Source organism: Cyprinus carpio, chromosome A2, assembly GCF_018340385.1.
Source record: "Cyprinus carpio isolate SPL01 chromosome A2, ASM1834038v1, whole genome shotgun sequence".
In the NCBI taxonomy this organism is placed as follows: domain Eukaryota; kingdom Metazoa; phylum Chordata; class Actinopteri; order Cypriniformes; family Cyprinidae; genus Cyprinus; species Cyprinus carpio.
This window is the reverse complement of record NC_056573.1, coordinates 18,491,046-18,516,689: the sequence shown is the minus strand read 5'-3', so window position 1 is coordinate 18,516,689 and position 25,644 is coordinate 18,491,046. Positions and strand designations below refer to the sequence as shown.

General features: G+C 37.0%; 2 protein-coding genes across 2 annotated transcripts; both read left to right on the top strand.

Annotated features, from left to right (window-relative positions):
- Nucleotides 1–1,075: 1,075 nt before the first annotated feature.
- Nucleotides 1,076–2,019, top strand: LOC109067471 (cocaine- and amphetamine-regulated transcript protein-like). Its single transcript, XM_042776651.1, has 3 exons — nucleotides 1,076–1,212; nucleotides 1,318–1,401; nucleotides 1,780–2,019. Exons 1-3 carry the CDS (start codon nucleotides 1,084–1,086, stop codon nucleotides 1,885–1,887), a joined length of 321 nt encoding a protein of 106 aa, XP_042632585.1. The 5' UTR covers nucleotides 1,076–1,083; the 3' UTR covers nucleotides 1,888–2,019.
- Nucleotides 2,020–2,331: 312 nt separating this feature from the next.
- Nucleotides 2,332–23,969, top strand: LOC109056749 (microtubule-associated protein 1S-like). Its single transcript, XM_042776642.1, has 8 exons — nucleotides 2,332–2,477; nucleotides 14,231–14,350; nucleotides 15,830–15,931; nucleotides 18,228–18,310; nucleotides 18,807–18,947; nucleotides 19,152–22,254; nucleotides 22,338–22,543; nucleotides 22,829–23,969. The coding sequence occupies exons 1-8, from the start codon at nucleotides 2,450–2,452 to the stop codon at nucleotides 22,985–22,987; spliced, it is 3,942 nt and encodes a 1,313-aa protein (XP_042632576.1). The 5' UTR covers nucleotides 2,332–2,449; the 3' UTR covers nucleotides 22,988–23,969.
- Nucleotides 23,970–25,644: the final 1,675 nt, after the last annotated feature.

The window sequence follows — 25,644 nt, the reverse complement described above, 5'->3', positions numbered from 1 at the left end:
CGCACATTACGACGATATAGACACACGTCCTCTTCCAGGCAGTTTTGTAACATTTTCTGTTGGTTGGAAATTCTTAATTATTGCCCTGATGTTGGAAATGGGAATTTTCACTGCTCTAGCTCTTTTCTTAAAGCCACCTCACCAATTATCTTTTGCTGCACATCAGAAAAATATTCTTTGGTTTTTCTCATTGTGATGGATGATTAAGGGAATTTGGGCTTTGTTTTCCCTCCTCTTTATATTTCTGTGAAACAGGAAGCCAGAGCTGGATGATTTCATGTTTATAATCATGCTGGAGTGTTCAAAATTGTGAATATGAATGGGAATATACTTCAGAGATATTTTACTCATAAGAATTTATAGGGGGGGCCAATAATTGTGACCAATGAGTATTTGAGAAAAACATTCATTTCATAATGATATTTCCCCTCCGTTTTAAATTCTTATTATCCAATGAAAGGATACATTTTTGTGAATTTTTTTAAATAAAAGACCAAAAGGATTAACAATGCAGATGAATTTTCACAGCCTTTTTTGATCACATTTACCAAGGGGGCCAATATTTTTGGCCTCGGCTGTAAATGTAAAAACAGAAACAACAAAATAAAGTTTCCTAGTTGTCAAACTATATGATTTTAACTAACAATATGTAGGCCTATTATATTATTTAAAATTACTTATGGTACTCCTGAAAATTATAGTAAAGTGTTACAGAAAGCTTTTGGGGGTTCCTGGGTTTTCAGAAATTTTGGGTGGGGTCCCTGAGTCTGTTAAAGGAAATTCCTGATTTATTACAGCGTACAAACATAGGCATAAGCAGACATATATACAGAATGCATGGTCTCACTGAGTTAGAACACAAACTGCATCTGCATTATTAGGCATTTGTATTTTTTTCCTCACAAACTACTACAGATATGGGAACATGGCCTTGTATGAGCTTAACATGTGTCACTGAGGGTTGTCATCATGAATTTTGTAGCAGGTGATGTTGAATCCATTTATAAAGAGCAGCTCTTCATCACACCATGAGACCACTGACCATCTTCTGCTGTGGGGACCAAGGAAACTTGTTTCAGCACCATGGTTAGCGGACGATTTGTTCTTATTGCTGCTGCTTCTGCCCTGTCTTTCATTCTCACAAGCTGTGATGACTCACTTGACGGTCGCTCTTTGGAGAGTGCCACAAAAACACAGAGGGAGAACAATTTGGTGAGTTATGCATTTTACCCTGTCTTTCATGAAGGAACATTGGAAAAGAACCAATCATTTTGAATAATCTCAGAAAATGGATCTAAAATTGTAATTATTTTACAGATAATGGCACTGCAAGAGGTTCTTGAGAAGTTAAAGAATAAACAACTGCCACAAACTGGAAAAAAGTTTAGCCTACTTCCTTCGGTAATGTAGTATTTCACACAAATGAAAAAACACTGACACCCTTTTTTCAACTCTAGCCTCATGTGGAAATTATTTTGATCATAATTAAGTGACTTCATTCTCTGATAGGTTTTAAATAATATCATAAGTTCACTGCGCTTTTTCACTTTGATTCACTTCGAATTGAATCATTTACAAAGAGTATTCAGTTGACAACAAAATGAATATGTATTGTGACAAGTTAAATGCATGGAAACAAATATGTTAAGATAATGTTGTAATGATTTTGCATATACTGAGTTGTAGGTTACCCTGCGATGACATCATGCTCTGCAATATCTGTTCTCTTATTACACTGACAATTTCATTACTCACATGTGTACTTCTTTTTATCTGAAGTGTGATGCAGGTGAGCAGTGTGCAGTACGTAAAGGTACAAGAGCTGGCAAGTTATGCGGCTGTCCACAAGGAACATCATGCCACTATTTTATTTTGAAATGCCTTTAATGAGACAAAGGATATCTGGGAGAAAAATCTACCAATTTACCTGATGCTCTTTTGCCTTTTACTTCAGATATTGCAGTTAATTTTCCCCCATATTACTGTTGTGTAAAATGAATGGAGATTCAAAATAAAGTCATGAACTACTAAATGGTTTACTTGTTTTGCTTACCTTGTTTACAGTATGTAGGCTACAGAACTTATATATAAGTGAGGATATATATATATATATATATCCTCACTCACCGATAAATATCATTATATAGGGTGTTAAATGCACTACTTATATATGTGTGTGTATGTTTATGTGTTTATCTGAAATATATGTGAATATATTTATATATATATATATATATATATATATATATATATATATATATATATAATATATATATATATATATATATATATATATATATTTCAGATTGCTGATAATAGTGATGCATGCAACAAGGGGGTCTGAATACCCGCTTCGATTGGTCAGCTGCAGTTCCATTCAAATTATCCGCCTGTTCCTTCAATCATGCTTGATTGTTATTGTATTACATCATAAGAATAACTTTCCAACATGGCGTCGGGTCTAACGGCAGAGATGAAATCAGATGACTGCGGTCAAGCCAGCCGCCAAGTCGAAAAGCACAGTCAATCTAGCCGTCACGTTATTTTGAGGGTCGCGTATAAACTGCCTATTACGGTAAAACCGTCAGAAAACTGATCTGGATGCAGCGCTCTTCCAGCGAACGCGTTTTTTCCCAACACACAGTCCGTAACTGTCTGATGTTGAATACCAAAATAAAAGCCCTCCAATACACACATTACAAAATAAGAGCAAGAATATACGCTTGCTGCATCTATATATTTAAAAACATATAAAAATAAAAGTTATGGATTGCACAGACCAGTTCCACCTCAGATTGAGAGTACACCTTGCCACAGTATCAGCTGCGTCGTTTCAGGACTGTCTGATGTGGAATTACAAAATAAGAGCCTCCAAAATCTCATAAATAAACTGCTTCATCTCTACTTTAAAAAATATATAAAAATAAAAGTTATGGATTGCACAAACCAGTTCCACCTCAGATTGAGAGTACACCTTGCCACAGTGTCAGCTGCGTCGTTTTAGGACTGTCTGATGTGGAATTTCAAAATAAGAGCCTCCCAAATCTCGTAAATAAACTGCTTCATCTCTACTTTCAAAAATATATAAAAATAAAAGTTATAGATTGCACAGACCACTTTCACCTCAGATTGAGAGTACACCTTGCCACAGTATCAGCTGCATCATTTCAGGACTGTCTGATGTGGAATTACAAAATAAGAGCCTCCCAAATCTCATAAATAAGATGCTAAATCTCTACTTTCAAAAATATATAAAAATAAAAGTTCTTGATTGCACAGACCCATTCCACCTCAGATTGAGACTACACCTTGCTACAGTGTCAGCTGCGTAATTTCAGGACTGTCTGATGTGGAATTACAAAATAAGAGCCTCCCAAATCTCATAAATAAACTGCTGCATCTCTACATTAAAAAATATATAAAAATAAAAGTTATGGATTGCACAAACCAGTTCCACCTCAGATTGAGAGTACACCTTGGCACAGTGTCAGCTGTGTCGTTTCAGGACTGTCTGATGTGGAATTACAAAATAAGAGCCTCCCAAATCTCATAAATAAACTGCTTCAGCTCTACTTTAAAAAATATATAAAAATAAAAGTTATGGATTGCACAAACCAGTTCCACCTCAGATTGAGAGTACACCTTGCCCACAGTGTCAGCTGCATCGTTTCAGGACTGTCTGGTGTGGAATTTCAAAATAAGAGCCTCCCAAATCTCATAAATAAACTGCTTCATCTCTACTTAAAAAATATATATAAAAATAAAAGTTATAGATTGCACAGACCAGTTCCACCTCAGATTGAGAGTACACATTGCCACAGTGTCAGCTGCATCATTTCAGGGCTGTCTGATGTGGGATTACAAAATAAGAGCCTCCCAAATCTCATAAATAAACTGCTTAATCTCTACTTTAAAAAATATATAAAAATAAAAATTATGGATTGCACAAACCCATTCCACCTCAGATTGAGACTACACCTTGCCACAGTGTCAGCTGCGTAATTTCAGGACTGTCTGATGTGGAATTACAAAATAAGAGCCTCCCAAATCTCATAAATAAACTGCTTCATCTCTAATTTAAAAAATATATAAAAATAAAAGTTATGGATTGCACAAACCAGTTCCACCTCAGATTGAGAGTACACCTTGTGTCAGCTGCATCGTTTCAGGACTGTCTGATGTGGAGTTTCAAAATAAGAGCCTCCCAAATCTCATAACTAAACTGCTTCATCTCTAATTTAAAAAATATAAAAATAAAGTTATAGATTGCACAGACCACTTACCTCAGATGAGAGTACACCTTGCCACAGTATCACCATTTTTCAGGACTGTCTGATGTGGAATTACAAAATGAGAGCCTCCCAAATCTCATAAATTGCTAAATCTCTACTTTCACAAGTTCTTGTGCACAGCATTCCACCTCTCGACTACACCTTGCCACAGGACTGCGTAATTTCAGGACTGTCTGATATGGAATTACAAAATAAGAGCCTCCCAAATCTCATAAATAAACTGCTGCATCTCTACTTTAAAAAATATATAAAAATAAAAGTTATGGATTGCACAAACCTTTCCACCTCAGATTGAGAGTACACCTTGCCACAGTGTCAGCTGCGTCGTTTCAGGACTGTCTGATGTGGAATTACAAAATAAGAGCCTCCCAAATCTCATACTAAACTGCTTCATCTCTAATTTAAAAAATATATAAAAATAAAAGTTATGGATTGCACAAACCAGTTCCACCTCAGATTGAGAGTACACCTTACCACAGTGTCAGCTGCATCGTTTCAGGACTGTCTGATGTGGAATTACAAAATAAGAGCCTCCCAAATCTCATAACTAAACTGCTGCATCTCTACTTTAAAAAATATATAAAAATAAAAGTTATGGATTGCACAAACCAGTTCCACCTCACATTGAGAGTACACCTTGCCACAGTGTCAGCTGCGTCGTTTCAGGACTGTCTGATGTGGAATTTCAAAATAAGAGCCTCCCAAATCTCATAACTAAACTGCTTCATCTCTAAAAAATATATAAAAATAAAAGTTATGGATTGCACAAACCAGTTCCACCTCAGATTGAGAGTACACCTTGCCACAGTGTCAGCTGCGTCGTTTCAGGACTGTCTGGTGTGGAATTTCAAAATAAGAGCCTCCCAAATCTCATAAATAAACTGCTTCATCTCTACTTTAAAAAATCTATAAAAATAAAAGTTATAGATTGCACAGACCATTTTAAAATGTTATTGATTGTACAGGTTGCCACAGTGTCAGCTGCATCGTTTCAGGACTGTCTGATGTGGAATTACAAAATAAGAGCCTCCCAAATCTCATAAATAAACTGCTTCATCTCTACTTTAAAAAATATATAAAAATAAAAGTTATGGATTGCACCTCAGATTGAGAGTACAACTTCCACCTTGCCTGCAGTCAGCATTGAGAGTACACCTTGCCACAGTGTCAGCTGCAGTCGTTTCAGGACTGTCTCAAAAATAAGAGCCTCCCAAATCTGAGTTATGGATTGCACAAACCCAGTTCCACCTCTTGAGAGTACACAGTGTCAGCTGCGTCGTTTCAGGACTGTCTGGTGTGGAATTTCAAAATAAGAGCCTCCCAAATCTCATAACTACACTGCTTCATCTCTAATTTAAAAAATATATAAAAATAAAAGTTATGGATTGCACAAACCAGTTCCACCTCAGATTGAGAGTACACCTTGCCACAGTGTCAGCTGCGTCGTTTCAGGACTGTCTGATGTGGAATTACAAAATAAGAGCCTCCCAAATCTCATAAATAAACTGCTTCATCTCTACTTTAAAAAATATATAAAAATAAAAGTTCTTGATTGCACAAACCAGTTTCACCTCAGATTGAGAGTACACCTTGACACAGTGTCAGCTGCATCGTTTCAGGACTGTCTGATGTGGAATTACAAAATAAGAGCCTCCCAAATCTCATAAATAAACTGCTTCATCTCTACTTTAAAAATATATATTAAAATAAAACTTATGGATTGCACAAACCAGTTCCACCTCAGATTGAGAGTACACCTTCCCACAGTGTCAGCTGCATCGTTTCAGGACTGTCTGATGTGGAATTATAAAATAAGTGTCCCCCAAAACGCACAACGTTTTGTCTCTACGTTAATAAAGCTCACACACCTCCACTGCCCCCCCAAACACAGTTGATTGTACATTTTCTCAAAATGTCACTCATTCCATGTCACAAAAAACCCATGTTTCATTACAATACAAATATTCTTTGAAGACTTCAGTCCATGTTTTAATAAATGTAAATACCTGTTTTTAGAAGCAGCTGTGGTCTAATGGTTAGAGAATTGGACTTGTAACCAGAAGGTCGCAGGTTCGAGTCTCGGTGCTGGGAGGAGTTGTAGGTGGGAGGAAGTGAATGAACAGCGCTCTCTCTTCCACCCTCAATACCCATGGCTGAAGTGCCCTTGAGCAAGGAACTGAACCCCCAGTTGCTCCCCGGACGCTGGATATAGCTGCCCACTGCTCCGGGTGTGTGTTCACGGTGTGTTCACTTCTCACTGCTGTGTGTGTGCACTTGGATGCGTTAAAAGCAGAGCACCAATTTCGAGTATGGGTTACCATACTTGACAAATGTCACGACTTTCACTTTCACTTTCTGTTTCAGACAAAATAATGCCTAAGGCAGAAGAGATGACAGAAGTTGCACAATGATGCAAACATCTTACTTGATCTGAAGTTGTACAGTTAGTTGCACTCAGATGTGAACAATGGCCAGAAGAGACTTCCATTTCTATATCTTTTGTGCGTATGACTATCCATCGAGCATTTTTTGGACACAGAAATATTTTTGGTGTACATTTATTAGTGCAAATATAAATGTCATTAAGATATGAAACGTCTAGATGTAAATACAGTTATATCTTTTGCATCACATAATGTAATACTGATGTTATTGCTGATGGTCAAGAAGTGTGTGTCTGTCATTGCTCATCAATGTTTCTTCAAGTTCAGTTCATGTGCCCATTGGAAGCTTTCTTCTCTCTTTTCTCTGACCTGTACTCCCTAAATATCAAATATGTTAAACATATATTTCCAACCTTGACCATGCCTCATAACTGTGAACACACAAATATGTGCTGTGTACAAATCTCTGGTACTCTCCATGGTACTTATGTAAACAGTGGTTTTGTCAGCTCACCTTTGTGATTCTGTTTTCTGTGTTTGTGGCTGATGTTTTTGTGTAGGGTAATAAAGAAGGCCTGTAAATGACATAACGTAGAGCCTATGCGTATTAAGAATACAGAATACACCTTAATTTTTTATATACCATTACTCAACAAAAGTCAACAAATACCTAACATTCTGATGATTTAAAATGAAATAATAATAACAATATTAAATAAAAACATAACATTTTGGGTTTTCTGAACCAGTTTCTGAACCATTTTTTGGTGTTAACATCGGTTTCATATATGACCTCCTACCTTGTTATTCATATATCTATATCTATCTATCTATCTATCTATCTATCTATCTATCTATCTATCTATAATAATAATAAAAATAAATTTTATATATATATATCTTTTTGTATATATATATATATATATACATATATATATATACATAATTTTTGCTATATGGAATGCAAAAACTTTGAAGCTCAGTATCTCAAAACTGCTCAGAACACAGATATAACCTTATTATTCCAAGGTGATGATAAGGTTATATCTGCGTTCTGAGCAGTTTTGAGATACTGAGCTTCAAAGTTTTTGCATTCCATATAGCAAAAATTATGTATATATATATATGTATGTATGTATATATATATATATATATATATATATATGTATGTGTGTGTGTGTGTGTGTGTGTGTGTGTGTATAGATAGATAGATAGATAGATAGATAGATAGATAGATATAGATATATGAATAACAAGGTAGGAGGTCATATATGAAACCGATGTTAACACCAAAAAATGGTTCAGAAACTGGTTCAGAAAACCCAAAAATGTTATGTTTTTATTTAATATTGTTATTATTATTTCATTTTAAATCATCAGAATGTTAGGTATTTGTTGACTTTTGTTGAGTAATGGTATATAAAAAATTAAGGTGTATTCTGTATTCTTAATACGCATAGGCTCTACGTTATGTCATTTACAGGCCTTCTTTATTACCCTACACAAAAACATCAGCCACAAACACAGAAAACAGAATCACAAAGGTGAGCTGACAAAACCACTGTTTACATAAGTACCATGGAGAGTACCAGAGATTTGTACACAGCACATATTTGTGTGTTCACAGTTATGAGGCATGGTCAAGGTTGGAAATATATGTTTAACATATTTGATATTTAGGGAGTACAGGTCAGAGAGAAGAGAGAAGAAAGCTTCCAATGGGCACATGAACTGAACTTGAAGAAACATTGATGAGCAATGACAGACACACACTTCTTGACCATCAGCAATAACATCAGTATTACATTATGTGATGCAAAAGATATAACTGTATTTACATCTAGACGTTTCATATCTTAATGACATTTATATTGCACTAATAAATGTACACCAAAAATATTTCTGTGTCCAAAAAATGCTCGATGGATAGTCATACGCACAAAAGATATAGAAATGGAAGTCTCTTCTGACCATTGTTCACATCTGAGTGCAACTAACTGTACAACTTCAGATCAAGTAAGATGTTTGCATCATTGTGCAACTTCTGTCATCTCTTCTGCCTTAGGCATTATTTTGTCTGAAACAGAAAGTGAAAGTCGTGACATTTGTCAAGTATGGTAACCCATACTCGAAATTGGTGCTCTGCTTTTAACCCATCCAAGTGCACACACACAGCAGTGAGAAGTGAACACACCGTGAACACACACCCGGAGCAGTGGGCAGCTATATCCAGCGCCCGGGGAGCAACTGGGGGTTCAGTTCCTTGCTCAAGGGCACTTCAGCCATGGGTATTGAGGGTGGAAGAGAGCGCTGTTCATTCACTTCCTCCCACCTACAACTCCTCCCAGCACCGAGACTAGAAACTGCGACCTTCTGGTTACAAGTCCAATTCTCTAACCATTAGACCACAGCTGCTTCTAAAAACAGGTATTTACATTTATTAAAACATGGACTGAAGTCTTCAAAGAATATTTGTATTGTAATGAAACATGGGTTTTTTGTGACATGGAATGAGTGACATTTTGAGAAAATGTACAATCAACTGTGTTTGGGGGGGGCAGTGGAGGTGTGTGAGCTTTATTAACGTAGAGACAAAACGTTGTGCGTTTTGGGGGACACTTATTTTATAATTCCACATCAGACAGTCCTGAAACGATGCAGCTGACACTGTGGGAAGGTGTACTCTCAATCTGAGGTGGAACTGGTTTGTGCAATCCATAAGTTTTATTTTTATATATTTTTTAAAGTAGAGATGAAGCAGTTTATTTATGAGATTTGGGAGGATCTTATTTTGTAATTCCACATCAGACAGTCCTGAAACGATGCAGCTGACACTGTGGCAAGGTGTACTCTCAATCTGAGGTGGAACTGGTTTGTGCAATCAAGAACTTTTATTTTTATATATTTTTTAAAGTAGAGATGAAGCAGTTTATTTATGAGATTTGGGAGGCTCTTATTTTGTAATTCCACATCAGACAGTCCTGAAACGACGCAGCTGACACTGTGGCAAGGTGTACTCTCAATCTGAGGTGGAACTGGTTTGTGCAATCCATAAGTTTTATTTTTAATATATTTTTTAAATTAGAGATGAAGCAGTGAAGTTATGAGATTTGGGAGGCTCTTATTTTGAAATTCCACACCAGACAGTCCTGAAACGATGCAGCTGACACTGTGGCAAGGTGTACTCTCAATCTGAGGTGGAACTGGTTTGTGCAATCCATAACTTTTATTTTATATATTTTTTAAAGTAGAGATTTTTTTTATATATATTTTTAAAGTAGAGATGAAGCAGTGTTATTTATGAGATTTTTTATTTTGAACAGCAATGAGATTTGGGAGGCTCTTATTTTGTAATTCCACATCAGACAGTCCTGAAATTACGCAGCTGACACTGTGGGAAGGTGTACTCTCAATCTGAGGTGGAATGGGTCTGTGCAATCTATAACTTTTATTTTTATATATTTTTTTTTTAAAGTAGAGAGATGCAATTTAGAGATTTTGGAGGCTCTTATTTTGTAATTCCACATCAGACAATCCTGAAATTATGCAGCTGACACTGTGGAGGTGTACTCTCAATCTGAGGTGGAACTGGTTTGTGCAATCCTAACTTTCATTTTTTATATATTTTAAAAATGCAGCACATTTATGAGATTTGGGAGGTCCTGAACATCAGACAGTCCTGAAAGCTGCAGCTGACACTGTGTCAAGGTGTACTCTCAATCTGAAGTGGAACTGGTCTGTGCAATCAAAACTTTTATTTTTTATATCTTTTTTTTAAAGTAGAGATGCAGCATCTTATTTATGAGATTTTGGAGGCTCTTATTTTGTAATTCCACATCAGACAGTCCTGAAACGACACAGCTGACACTGTGCCAAGGTGTACTCTCAATCTGAGGTGGAATGGGTCTGTGCAATCCATAACTTTTATTTTTATATATTTTTTTTAAAGTAGAGATGCAGCATTTATTTATGAGATTTGGGAGGCTCTTATTTTGTAATTCCACATCAGACAGTCCTGAAAACGATGCAGCTGACACTGTGGCAAGGTGTACTCTCAATCTGAGGTGGAAGTGGTCTGTGCAATCCATAACTTTTATTTTTATATATTTTTTTAAAGTAGAGATGCAGCATCTTATTTATGAGATTTGGGAGGCTCTTATTTTGTAATTCCACATCAGACAGTCCTGAAACGATGCAGCTGACACTGTGGCAAGGTGTACTCTTAATCTGAGTTGAACGTGGTCTGTGCAATCATAACTTTTATTTTTTATAGATTTTTTAAAAGTAGAGATGCAGCAGATTATTTATGAGATTTTTGGGAGGGGAGGCTCTTATTTTGTAATTCCACACATCAGACAGTCCTGAAAACGAATGCAGCTGACACTGTGGCAAGGTGTACTCTCAATCTGAGGTGGAACTGGTCTGTGCAATCAAGAACTTTTATTTTTATAGATTTTTTAAAGTAGAGATGCAACATCTTATTTATGAGATTTTGGAGGCTCTTATTTTGTAATCCCACATCAGACAGTCCTGAAACGACGCACGCAGCTGACACTGTGTCAAGGTGTACTCTCAATCTGAGGTGGAAACTGGTTTGTGCAATCCATAACTTTTATTTTTATATATTTTTTTAAAGGTATAGATGAAGCAGTTTATTTATGAGATTTGGGAGGCTCTTATTTTGTAATTCCACATCAGACAATCCTGAAACGATGCAGCTGACACTGTGGCAAGGTGTACTCTCAATCTGGGATGGAACTGGTCTGTGCAATCTACAACTTTTATTTTTTATAGATTTTTTAAAGTAGAGATGCAGCAGTTTATTTATGAGATTTCGGAGGCTCTTATTTTGTAATTCCACATCAGACAGTCCTGAAACGACGCAGCTGACACTGTGGCAAGGTGTAATCTCAATCTGAGGTGGAATGGGTCTGTGCAATCAAGAACTTTTTTTTTATAGATTTTTGAAAGTAGAGATTTAGCAGCTTATTTATGAAATTTGGGAGGCTCTTATTTTGTAATTCCACATCAGACAGTCCTGAAATTAAGCAGCTGATACTGTGGCAAGGTGTACTCTCAATCTGAGGTGAAAGTGGTCTGTGCAATCTATAACTTTTATTTTTATAGATTTTTTTTAAAGTAGAGATGCAGCATCTTATATATGAGATTTGGGAGGCTCTTATTTTGTAATTCCACATCAGACAGTCCTGAAATTATGCAGCTGACACTGTGGGAAGGTGTACTCTCAATCTGAGGTGGAATGGGTCTGTGCAATCTATAACTTTTATTTTTATAGATTTTTTTTAGAGATGCAGCAGATTATTTATGAGATTTGGGAGGCTCTTATTTTGTAATTCCATATCAGACAGTCCTGAAATTACGCAGCTGACACTGTGGCAAGGTGTAGTCTCAATCTGAGGTGGAATGGGTCTGTGCAATCAAGAACTTTTATTTTTATATATTTTTGAAAGTAGAGATTTAGCATCTTATTTATGAGATTTGGGAGGCTCTTATTTTGTAATTCCACATCAGACAGTCCTGAAACGACGCAGCTGACACTGTGGCAAGGTGTACTCTCAATCTGAGGTGGAATGGGTCTGTGCAATCAAGAACTTTTATTTTTATAGATTTTTGAAAGTAGAGATTTAGCATCTTATTTATGAAATTTGGGAGGCTCTTATTTTGTAATTCCACATCAGACAGTCCTGAAATTACGCAGCTGATACTGTGGGAAGGTGTACTCTCAATCTGAGGTGAAAGTGGTCTGTGCAATCTATAACTTTTATTTTTATAGATTTTTTTTAGAGATGCAGCAGATTATTTATGAGATTTGGGAGGGTCTTATTTTGTAATTCCACATCAGACAGTCCTGAAATTACGCAGCTGACACTGTGGCAAGGTGTAGTCTCAATCTGAGGTGGAATGGGTTTGTGCAATCAAGAACTTTTATTTTTATATATTTTTGAAAGTAGAGATTTAGCATCTTATTTATGAGATTTGGGAGGCTCTTATTTTGTAATTCCACATCAGACAGTCCTGAAACGACGCAGCTGACACTGTGGGAAGGTGTACTCTCAATCTGAGGTGGAATGGGTCTGTGCAATCAAGAACTTTTATTTTTATAGATTTTTTGAAAGTAGAGATTTAGCATCTTATTTATGAAATTTGGGAGGCTCTTATTTTGTAATTCCACATCAGACAGTCCTGAAATTACGCAGCTGATACTGTGGGAAGGTGTACTCTCAATCTGAGGTGAAAGTGGTCTGTGCAATCTATAACTTTTATTTTTATAGATTTTTAAAAGTAGAGATGCAGCAGCTTATTTATGAGATTTGGGATGCTCTTATTTTGTAATTCCACATCAGACAGTCCTGAAACGAAGCAGGTGACACTGCGGGAAGGTGTACTCTCAATCTGAGGTGGAACTGGTTTGTGCAATTCATAACTTTAATTTTTATAGATTTTTGAAAGTAGAGATGCAGCAGATTATTTATGAGATTTGGGATGCTCTTATTTTGTAATTCCACATCAGACAGTCCTGAAACGATGCAGCTGACACTGTGGGAAGGTGTACTCTCAATCTGAGGTGAAAGTGGTCTGTGCAATCAGTAACTTTTATTTTGATAGATTTTTGAAAGTAGAGATGCAGCAGATTATTTATGAGATTTGGGAGGCTATTATTTTGTAATTCCACATCAGACAGTCCTGAAACGACGCAGTTGACACTGTGGAAAGGTGTACTCTCAATCTGAGGTGAAAGTGGTCTGTGCAATCTAGAACTTTTATTTTTATAGATTTTTCAAAATAGATGGAGCAGCTTATTTATGAGATTTGGGAGGCTCTTATTTTGTAATTCCACATCAGACAGTCCTGAAACGACGCAGTTGACACTGTGGCAAGGTGTACTCTCAATCTGAGGTGAAAGTGGTCTGTGCAATCTAGAACTTTTATTTTTATAGATTTTTCAAAATAGATGGAGCAGCTTATTTATGAGATTTGGGATGCTCTTATTTTGTAATTCCAAATCAGACAGTCCTGAAACGATGCAGTTGACACTGTGGCAAGGTGTACTCTCAATCTGAGGTGAAAGTGGTCTGTGCAATCTATAACTTTTATTTTTATAGATTTTTGAAAGTAGAGATGCAGCAGATTATTTATGAGATTTGGGAGGCTCTTATTTTGTAATTCCACATCAGACAGTCCTGAAACGACGCAGCTGACACTGTGGCAAGGTGTACTCTCAATCTGAGGTGAACGTGGTCTGTGCAATCTAGAACTTTTATTTTTATATGTTTTTTAAATATATAGATGCAGCAAGCATATATTCTTGCTTTTATTTTGTAATATGTGTATTGGAGGGCTTTTATTTGGGTATTCAACATCAGACAGTTACGTACTGTGTGTTGGGAAAAATCGCGTTCGCTGGAAGAGCGCTGCATCCAGATCAGTTTTCTGACGGTTTTACCGTAATAGGCAGTTTATACGCGACCCTCAAAATAACGTGGCGGCTAGATTGACTGTGCTTTTCGACTTGGCGGCTGGCTTGACCGCAGTAATCGGAGGACCTGACAGCCCATCCTGGATTCAGCAATGACAAATACTCAATGTTGATTGTCATCGGTGCGCTCTATAGACCGCATTTACTGGACTATATTGTGGTGGAGATTGAACGAGGTATTGCTTTTTTACAATTTGGATTTAAAAGAATTAAATAATAACAACGTTAATCAATGTTTTTAATAATATTACATTAGAGATTAGCATTATACTTCGTATTTGTATGTTGTAGAACAGGTTGCGAGCATTCTGGATATTTCATTCTTTTGATTTTAAGATTTACTGGTTGCCTGGTGAAGCACAGTCACACAATGTAACTTACTGCGCCAGACAGTTTCTCTCGCGTTGAGCAATACATGAGAATATATATTGGTAGGATACAGTGTATACATTAGCATTTAAACAATAATATCATGTTTATTCTGGTAAAACATTCGTAGCCTCCAGCTGTTTCCTGCACTGCAGTGTTATAGAATCATATCGTAAACATCAAAAAATAGCTTTCTTGAGCATCAGCCTTTCCTGTATGCTTAACTACATTTGCTTTACATGTTCAGTATGTGATTAACTATATAAAAACGAATGTGTCGTTTAAGTCATTTGCCCAACAGTTTAGACTCGGATCTGGACGTTTACACCCACCTCAGAGATCGTTTTTTGCTTGCATGTATCTTTTAGTGGCCATCATTAGCCTGATGAGAATTCTACCTTAATCTAGTAGCTCTGAACACTGCTGTCTAGGTGGTCTAAGCTTGACAAATAATAATAATCTTAGACCAGCTAAAAACCAGCTACATGCTACAAAATACAGCTACCAGCTTAAGATGGATTTTCCAGCAAGACAGTCTTCCACATTCCACATAACATTTTAATGTGACTATATAAGGCTTTAACGACATCAAATGTTGACAGATGTGTGGGCAATCAAATAGCCTGTCTCCATGGTAGTGATCAGGCAAAAATGGAAATTTGTCTACAAAGAAAGATGATTACCAGTTCACAGTAAAATTAAATTAAAGCAAATATGTAGGGGGAAAAAAACTTATTTAAGTTTTGCCTTACACAGGAGTAATTTGTCAGGCTTTAAATTTTACTTAATAATATTACAATTTAGTTTATTGTCAGTCCACCTGTTCCTTCCTATCCATATCAAGAAATTTACCTGATTTTTAAAAAAAAAAATGTATTTATGCCAACACTGTTAGATGTTTTCTTATTTCTTCTTTTTTGCTTCTTTTTTTGGTTATAAGAGATGAGAACATGTTGTTCAGAGGCTTTTATATTTTATGAGTACCGAAGACCAGTGCCACAAAACGATGCTTTTTTGAGGGCCAGTCAGCCACCATCTCATTTGTCTCTGAAAGCCACATTGTGTTTCACATAAAGCCATATTGTGTCTCACATGATGTTTCAGTTATATGCTGACTGAAATGCTTTTGCTCTGGGGGGTTTAGCCTGCTTTGTCTCAAATCAACGTTTATTGTTTTTAATAATAAATCCAGTACAGTAAGTTTAAAAAATACATTTGCACGTTTTAATATACTGAGTTTTGATTTTATATTAAATTTTACATATATTTTCATCCTTTTAACACAGGTATCCGTGCATGGGATGTGGACCTGACAGTGTGTAATTTGGATGAGCAGCTGAAGCTCTTCGTTTCTCACCATTCTTCTTATCAATCCAAAGACATAAGAGGTAAGGGTTGCCTTTTTTTTTGTATAGGAAGTGAAAGTCATGTACTTCAAGTACAGTAGGCTACACTTTTAAAGAACACTGGGCAATCTTTTGGTGCCCATTTGAAGCACATGATATATGTGTGGGATGCGATCTTATGAATTAACAAAGAAGCAACTGTGTAGTTCACTCCCAGCACAGCTCCATATACAGTATCAGGCATGCACAACATTATTCCAGTAAATAATGGTAAACAACTGGCATATTCCTATATTAAAAGAAATATAGGTCATAAAATAATTCATGTTAGTTTTCTGAATAGCAGAAAACTAACATGAATGAATTAGATTATTCAGAATATGCTGATTATCATAAATACAGGGAAATTCCAGTATCCACTGAACATGTAAATCTGTTCCTTGCTTAGTTTACATGTAGAAACTCAATAAATATCTGTTAATTACAGCCACTCTGATGTAAAAATGCAAAAGTATGTTCTCTTTGCTTTGCTCTTTGATTCTGCTGGGACAGAATCATTAATTTATAATCATGTTAATATTTACAGTGGGTATAGAAAAGAATCACCCCCCTTTAAAATAATCATATTTTGTTGCTTTGCATCCTGAAACGAAGACGGAAACAGTTTTTGTTTTAACCAGCTGTATTTACTCAGTGCAACTTATAACATCCAAGTGAAATATATAACACCAAAATGTCAGGAAAAAAAAAACCAGAATCACTGAGTTGGAAAAAGGATCACCCCCCTCCTAAAAATAACTTGTAAACTCAATCAGGTGTAGCTAATCACCTTCTTAATGGCACACAAATCCATTTGACTTTCAACTATGATCAGCTGTGGTCATTTTGATTCCTGGAGCATTTCAGTCCTTGGTAGTGCAACTAAAGCAAACAATCAACTATGGGCACCCATCAAAAGATCTCAGGGATAAAGTTGTGGATAGGCACAAGTAAGGAGATGGATACAAAAAAAAAAATCAAAGACTTTATCAATGCCTAGAAGCACAGTGAAGTCTATTATTAAGAAGTAGAAGGTATTTGGTACAACACAGAACCTCCCTGGACCAGGACGTCTCTTTAAACTGGATGAAAGAACCAGGACGAAACTGGTCAGAGAGGCTACCAGGAATTTATGACAAAGAGTGGTCATTGTTTGCATGTGACAACAATATCACAAATTCTCCACAAATGTGGCTTGTATGGGAGGATTGCAAGAAAAAGGCCACTCCTCAAGAAAGGCCACATGAAGTCATGACTGAGCTTTGCCAAAAAGCACCTTGAAGATCCTGAGGTAGATGAGACTATAATTGAATTATTTGACCTTAACACCAAACAATATGTCTAGCAGATATCCGATAGAGCTCACTATCCAAATAACAGCATTCCTACAGTAAAGCATGGTCGTGGTAATATCTTATTATGTGGGTGTTTCTCTGCAGCAGGGACTGGAGCATTTGTCAGGATAGAAGGGAAAATGGATGGAGCAAAATACCATCGAATTCTTGAGGAAAATCTGCTGCCCTCTGCCAGAAAGTTGTCAATGGAAAGAAGGGTTACCTTCAAACATGAGAATGACACCAAAGCACACAGCAAAACTGAACACACAGTGGTTTAATGTGAAAAAGATGAATGTCCTTGCAATGCCTAGTCAGAGCCCAGACTTTAACCCCACTGAAAATCTGTGGAATGACTCGAAGACTGCAGTCCACAAACAGTTAGGGGGGAGGGGGGCATTATTTTCTATACCCACAGTATATTGTGTAATGAGAACTGTCTAAACTGTTCACAGTAAAAGTTGTAGGTTGGCTAATCTGCTATTTCAGTAGACACAGCAGAAAGACGGGAAGGAAGTACTTTCTAGCAATTGTTCAGACTTTGGCTGCTGTTGGAAAAACAGCAGTGGAACGTTCTGTTGCAGTAGTTTTGAAAGTGATTTTGCTGTCAAACTATACTGTAGATAGCCTTTTGAAGCTCTAATACTCAGGGAAAACTTTTTAAATGTTTATTACTCTGGTTGAGAATTGACTGTCAGTATCAAAACACTGAAGTTTGGCTCATGATTTAAAAAGATTACATCATATCCAAATATTCAAGCTTACATGGTAGAATAGTGCATAGTTTTTTTCCACTTTAAAATTTAATGAGGTTTGCTTTGACTTAATTAATTGTGCATTCTTTTTTAAGATTAGTAGATTAGAAATGCATTAATGTATGCTACTGAGAAATCTGCATGGCATATTTGTGTATTCTGATTAATTCCCTTTTTAATTTTTTCTGTCTCCCAACAATCCCATCATAGGTCAGAAGACATTTCATTTCAGTTCAGATGTACTGGACATTAAAGTTGTAGTAAATCCATCTGAAGGGTTTCTCTGCTCTGAGGTGTGTGACTGAAAGGCATCTCTTCTTTTCTTCCTCAATTCCATTTGTTTTTATTACATGACAATCAATAAATGACAAGTGTCAAATTATATTACATGTTAAGGCTTATATTGCCTTGGCAATATTAAACACCATAGCCAATTCAAATTTTTGAAACTGATCAAACTCAAAATAATGTTTTAAAATGAATGATTGATGAATCTCTCATTTATTTTGACATAAACATTCGTAACAAAAATATATAGATATACATAAATATAAATAAAGTATGTGTGGGTGTGTGTTTGTGTACTGTATGTATATATGTTATCTGCACATTTGTTGTTTTCATACACTTTTAAGTCATTTAGTCTCCATTTTGTAATACTTTGTAGAGGCACATTTTACAGTAATGACAGATTGAAATTTAATTGAAATGTAATATGCACATAATTTTTTAAATAGTTAAATATAGATTGAAATATTTTTGAAATTTATAAATATTTTTGTAATTCAGGTCCACAGCTTGATATCATCCATACCTCGACACAAACTGCTGGTGCTCACCGGACAGTCTCTTGAGGACTCCGGGGATCTGGTCCTGCACACGGGGCAGTTCACTCCAAATGATTTCACCCAGGTCTTTTCAGATGAAGAGGTTTGTCGTACTGTAAAAGTGTATGCTAATGTTTTAAGTGTCCTTTTAACTGTCTTCACATAAGCTATGGATTTGAAAAACTATCCATCTTTGTATATAGTTTGACTTTTCTGAGCATTATAAATGATTCTGTTGTGCAGTAATATAATAGCTGTTTTCACATATATTTGAATTCATGCCTTGTTTTCTGTACATATCCAACAGATTCAAGATCTGTTAAATTCTGTTAGCATACATGGCAAAGCAAACTTTACGTTAAGCTGCCCTAAAACTGGAAAATGGAAAAACTCTGTGTTAGGGAAGCACAACATACACAACATTATTGACATTAAGGTGAATCCTCTAATGATACTACCCAAAATGGGGGGCCTTCAGGAGTTCATGGACCACCTTTTTGAGTCCTCCGAGCCACAGTCTCCATTTGACCTCTTAGAGCCTCCTGGCACAGTGGGATTTCTCAAGCTATGCCGTCCGTGCTGTTATGCCTTTCCAGGAGGGAGAGGCGACTGTGCTTTTTTTGCTGTCAATGGCTTCAATGTTTTGGTCAATGGTGGAGCAGATCCACGCTCTTGCTTCTGGAAGCTCGTCAGGCATTTGGACCGTGTTGACTCAGTGTTGCTTACACATGTTGGAACAGACAACCTGCCGGGAGTTAACAGCCTGTTAGAGAGGAAGGTCACAGAGCTTGAGGAAAATAAAACTGGCTCACAGGAAAAGGAGCAATGGGTGAAGAATCTAATCTCTCCAGAGCTTGGTGTGGTATTCCTCAATGCCCCAAATAGACTTAAAAAACTTCAGGGTGATCCTAATGTACTACGAAGCAGTGATCTAGCAGCACTCATGTTACAGCATTTGGAAAAACTAAAGATCTCACCAGAACCACTTTTACGCAATTCAAGTGGCCCCATAGAACCAGTAATTCTGTTCCAGAAAATGGGAGTGGGATGTCTTGAACTTTACATCTTAAATCCAGTCAAACGTAGCAAAGAGGTAGAGTCTTTCATGAATAGCTGGCCAGATAATAGTTCCAAATCCAAGAGTTTAGATGGCCACCTAACTTCTTTGGTCTCTATATGTGCTTTGCTTGTTTGGCATCCTGCTAACCCAGTGGAGAAAATCATTAGAGTTCTCTTCCCTGGCTCTACACCACAAGGAAAGATAATGGATGGTCTAGAGAGACTTAAGCATCTAGAGTTTCTCCAGCGGCCTGTAGTGTGCTCCAAAGATTTTGAAACATCAGAAAAGAATCCAAAAGTTGCAGAGAGTCAGGATAGTCCCAAATCTGGTAAAAATGAATCCAGACCAAGCAATGGTGCTTCAAAGGACCGAGCTCTTCGTGGAGATCTAGAACCAAAAGACAAAATCAAAGGCATAAATGGGAATGATCCAAAAAGTGAAGAAAAGTTGAAATCTGTAGAAAGCATTGTGAAACATAAACCCTCAAGTCTAGTTACAAGAAAGGAGTCTTTTAAGGACAGGAGCAATGAAAAAACAAACATATCAGACTCAAAGAAACTAGAAAATGGACAGAGAAAAATATCAAGTAGCAAGGATTCTTCGATGAGAAGACCAAAGTTAGATAGCAAAACTGAAAAGGGAAAGTCTCTTGGGAAAGATACCAAGAAAACCTTCACTGGATTACTGAACTCAAACAAGCCTGGAAATGTAAAAAATGAAGCAAAATTGAACAAAGAGGCAGAAGACAAATCCAAAAACTTCAAATCTAACAAGGAGCAGCAAAACCAGAAGTTGTCAACAGACTCTGAAGAAGTAAATCGCTCTTCACCAGAAGATATGACAGCAGCATTTCTGGAAATGGATCAAGAGCAACATGAATTACTTGTGAAGAGGCAAACTGTTGACTCTGGGAACCTGAAAAATGTCTCGATGGGTAGTGTGCAGTCTCAGTGTACCAGCATAGCAAACCCTAGCAAGGCTGCAGCATCTGCAGGACCATCTGTCAAAATAAAAAATGAGCACTGTTTGAATCTAGACCTCACTCCAACTGAAAATACTTTGCTTGATGGGGATTTGAAAGAAAATATTTTAACAATTGGGCAGGAGGAAATTTGTGTCAGTCCTGATGAAAAGACGTTAGCGCTAACATCTCCTAGATCAGGTCCAAATAGTGCTGGTCATACTCCTTATCACTTGTCACCTGAAGAGACCTGGGCCTCAAAAGATCATAGTAGTTTTGGGGTTAAGATGTGTCTTGGTTCAGAGAGCCAGCAAATGGGATTATCAAAGTTAGTAGAGTCCGGATGCCCTAAAAGTAACCAAGAGAGCATTTCAACTTCCTCCAAAGAGAAGCATTCTAGCTTCCTGTCTCTTAGCTCTTTCAAGGATATAATGCCTGATATATCTTCCACTTTTACCACCACTCACTCAATGCCTGCGGAAGTAAGTTCACCGCTATCCACTGAGGTTGATGAATCATTTTCAATGTCTTTTGAACAAGTGCTGCCAACAGTGAGTGAGTCCAGCGAAGCATCCTATTCCAGTGGACACCATGTCAATTCTGATTTTAAAGTAGGGATGTCTTTGTCTTTAAAGAAGCCTCACACCCAGAGTGGACCTCGCGATTGCCAAGAAGGGTGTCCTTCTGGACCTCAGGGTCTCTTGCTTGATACTACCCATGATGTTGACCTCTGCTTGGTTTCTCCATGTGAGTTTAAACATTTCAAACCGGTTGTTGATCAAGAGGATCCACTCACACTGGGTGTTATTAACACCATCCCATTGAACCTTTCTGATGATAGTGACCACTCCCAAGATGCAACTAAGTCCCTTCCACCTTCATGTTCAGGTAACAAGGCCACTCATCTAGTTCAGGAGACCCTTGTCACTTCTAGCAGTGACTATTTCCCAATCGCAACAGACTCAGATGTACATCCGGGTGTAGAGGATTGCCCATCCATTACAGCAGATGGACTTCTGGATTCTGATGAAGAAGGTGGAGTCCACCTGCAAACAGAAAACCTAAACGATGGTTTGAATTCTTACAGAGGTAATCATTCTTTGCCAAAAGATCCCCCACCTGCACCTGTGAAAGACTCACCTCCACTTCCACCTCAGCCTGGTGCCTGTATGCCTGATCGTGTTATTGGTGTAAAGCCTGGTGCAACAAAAGGCAGAAAAGCAGCAGGAGTTACGCAGAGGTTAACATCTTCTAGTGTTTCAACACAAGGCACCAAAACCAGAGCTGGAAGTCAGGGTACTTCTGTTAGTGGCTCGAGAAGCAGCTCAGCAGGAGAAATAATGGCTAGTCGTAGCACAGGCTCTACTTCTAAAAGATCCACAACAGCAGGTTTGAACTGATTTTACATTGTTCATTGTTGTATGCAAGTACGTATTTATTTGGCACTGACCTGTGTCTTGATTCATCAACAGGTAGCAAGGTTGGCACTTCTGTATACTTGGACCTGGCTTACCTTCCATCGAGCCATGCAGTTTCCACTGTTGATGTTGAGTTTTTTGGCCGCTTGCGATCATCGTGTTACATAATAAGTGGGGATGACACACTCAAGGAAGGCCTGATGAGGTCCATTCTGGACGCATTATTAGAGGGAAAATCTGTATGGCCTGAGGATGTGCCGGTATGTATGAGTTGATATATGCAACAGAGAGGCCAGAGTTCTGTAGTGCACCTAAACTGAATTCTATCACCATCTGTGGTTAATATATAAAAAGGCAAGTTAATTGTAGAGTTTTTTTATGTTTAGCCACTTTCTTATGTTTTGCATAACACTTCTACACAGATAGGTATACCTGTTGTTGCCTGAGAACATCATATAACAGCGGACCCAAAAAATCTGTTGCTTTAAAATCTACTACATTTTTAGGAGGATAATGTCACATACTTAGTCTGTATTACCTTCCAGGTGACCCTGATTCCCACATTTGAATCAATGATGATGCATGAGTGGTACCGGGAAACCCAAGAAAAACAACGGCAACTGGGAATTACAGTCCTAGGCAGCAACAGCACTGTGGCTATGCAGGAGGAGACATTCCCTGCTTGTAAAGTAGAGTTCTGCTAGATTAAAAGTAAAGACACGTTTTCCATTTGTGTATCCCATGCTTAAAGTCACACATGAACATTTTTACCACTTGTATGTTCTTGGCAAATGTTTTATCAAACTACATATATATTGTGTTCGTGAAAGATTCCTTAGCAGGCAGCTGAGGCCTAAAATACACAGTGAAATCACAAGTATTAAATCAACACCCTCTAGGAGTATAACTGTACTGGTTTATTATTAAGAAGAGTATTTACTAGATTCCCATTTTGCAAAAATAGTTGAAATTAAATAATGCAAACTTTAACATCGCCCAGAGTTCAAATCTAAGGATATTATGTCACATTCAAACTGTGCATGAAGACCATTACAAACATTTATTAAGACAGACAAATTACACATATTAGCAGTGCCAGTGGAGGCTAGATTAAGGATGTCACAGATATTTCTATTTCAATTGTCCATACAGATCAGATCACAAAACGATTACAAAGAGACCTATTTTTATACTTTGAGATTTTTTGTTTTGTTTTGGGTTGCTCTTAAAGTCCCTTTGATTGTTTGGGGACCAGCAGCTTCACACTGTCACAAATATTGCATGAATGCACTGCACTATAATAGAATATCACTATGAAGTCTGTAGAAATATGATGGCATGTAACTGATATTTTAATTCATCCCATTTGTAAGTGGTAGAAGTGCCAACTCCTTGACACCAAGTATACAGTAACTTGTAACTGCAGTACAGATGCTCTGATATCTACCATATGCCTTAATGTGTTTCTGTTAAATACTGACTGCTGTAGGGCATAATGGCCTTTATTAATTTTTTTTAGATGCATTTCCTTAATTCTGCACTGTAAAGAGAATGTCTGGTAAGTTTGTGGGGCACAAAATAATTTTAAATCCATGAACTGCTACACTCACACAAAAAGGAAAGTGTGTTTACATATATGTAATATGAATTATATGAATTAAAACATTCAAATGTTATTATAAATAATTTGCAGATTCTTTGCCATTATGATAAAATAAAACAATCCCACAATGCACTGAGACATGATTGCTGACAAAAAATTAACCAATACGGTGGATAGATTTGACAGAAATAATCTAAATATATAAATATATTTAATTCAGTACCGAAAGTGATCAATAAAAATAGTTCAAGCTAATTAAACTGGACTGTTTTACCAATGTTCCATTTAAGTTCAGATGAATTTTCATTGTTTTAAAGCCCAAAACATTTAAGAAAATTTTTGTTTGACTCATTTTGTCAGTTTTTTGATTATAGATGACAGTATTTATAGTATTTTTTTATTTGTCTCAAAATTATTCATAGTTTTGTATATTTCATAGAAAATGGGAACATTATAGGCCTATGAAAAATTCACTTTAAATAAGATTTTTTTAGTGACCCATACTCGGAATTTGTGTGCTGCATTTAACCCATCCAAGTGCACGCACACCGTGAACACACACCCGGAGCAGTGGGCAGCCATTTTTTGCTGCTGCGCCTGGGGAGCAGTTGGGGGTTTGATGCCTTGCTCAAGGGTCTCACCTCGGTCGTGATATTGAGGGTGGAAGAGCGCGCTAGTTATTCACTCCCCCCCCCCACCAACAATTCCTGAGACTTGAACCCGCAACCTTTGGGTTACAAGTCTGACTCTCTAAACATTAGGCCACAACTGCCTCAACAATAATGATAATAATAATAATTATTAATAATAATTAATAATAATAATAATAATTATTATTATTATTCGTGGACATATTGACATTGACATTGAAGATTTCTGACACTTGTTGAAAAACACTTTAAAGGGGACACCGGGTGAAATTATCACTTTTTAGCTCTTTTGCATTTAGTCAGGTTTCTTGCATGTAGGCAAGCTCAGAAAAGCTGAAAAGAAAACAGGCAGGCAGTTTGTTATGGGCTGTATGAGTCTGAAACTATCACCCGGTGAGCTGTTTGAGTTTGCAGCTGGTTTCTATGTAGATAGCTAGCTATTTTAATAAGACCAGTCTAAAGCAGCATTTTAAGTGTCTTGTGTCGACCTGCTCCATGGAAGAGAGGGGCGGGGTGAGCAGTAGCTCATTTTCATTTAAAGAGACAAGCACTGATATGGGTCGCTGTAAACAGAGCTGTTTTTGACAAGGTGAAGAGGGTATTGTTTTACATGACAGTTGAGGAAATTTAACCTAAAATATATTACAGACATTTCATGAAGACCCTAAAAAATTGTACCAACTTGTGGAAAATGGACATCCAATGTCCCATTTAAAGGTATAGCCAAAAATGAAAATTCTGTCATTAATTACTCACCCTCATGTCGTTCTAAACCTGTAAGATCTTTGTTCATCTTCGGAACACAAATTAAGATATTTTTGATGAAATCCAAGAGTTTTCTGACTCTCCATAGACAGCAAGGGAACTACCAGGGTCAAGGCACAGAAACGTAGTAAGAACATTCATAAAATGGTCCATGTGACATCAGTAGTTCAACCGTAATTTTACAAAGCTACGAGAATACTTTTTGTGAGCAAAGAAGACGAAAATAACTTTATTCAACAATTCTTCTCCCCTGAGTTATCAAGACGCATGTGCATGATGCTGCTGATGTAGAACACACATGCGCTGCAGCTTGTTTACAAGCAGAGAAAGCACGCGCATGCGT

What these genes read in the sequence shown, in the direction of transcription:
- LOC109056749 (XM_042776642.1), top strand. Translation starts at nt 2,450, where the DNA reads ATGGCGTCGGGTCTAACGGCAGAGATGA. An exon ending in AAGGGTTTCTCTGCTCTGAG is followed by an intron (nt 18,311 to 18,806) that starts GTGTGTGACTGA and finishes TTTGTAATTCAG; the next exon opens with GTCCACAGCTTGATATCATC. An exon ending in AGGTCTTTTCAGATGAAGAG is followed by an intron (nt 18,948 to 19,151) that starts GTTTGTCGTACT and finishes CATATCCAACAG; the next exon opens with ATTCAAGATCTGTTAAATTC.
- LOC109067471 (XM_042776651.1), top strand. Translation starts at nt 1,084, where the DNA reads ATGGTTAGCGGACGATTTGTTCTTATTGCTGCTGCTTCTGCCCTGTCT. An exon ending in CACAGAGGGAGAACAATTTG is followed by an intron (nt 1,213 to 1,317) that starts GTGAGTTATGCA and finishes ATTATTTTACAG; the next exon opens with ATAATGGCACTGCAAGAGGT. An exon ending in AGTTTAGCCTACTTCCTTCG is followed by an intron (nt 1,402 to 1,779) that starts GTAATGTAGTAT and finishes TTTTATCTGAAG; the next exon opens with TGTGATGCAGGTGAGCAGTG.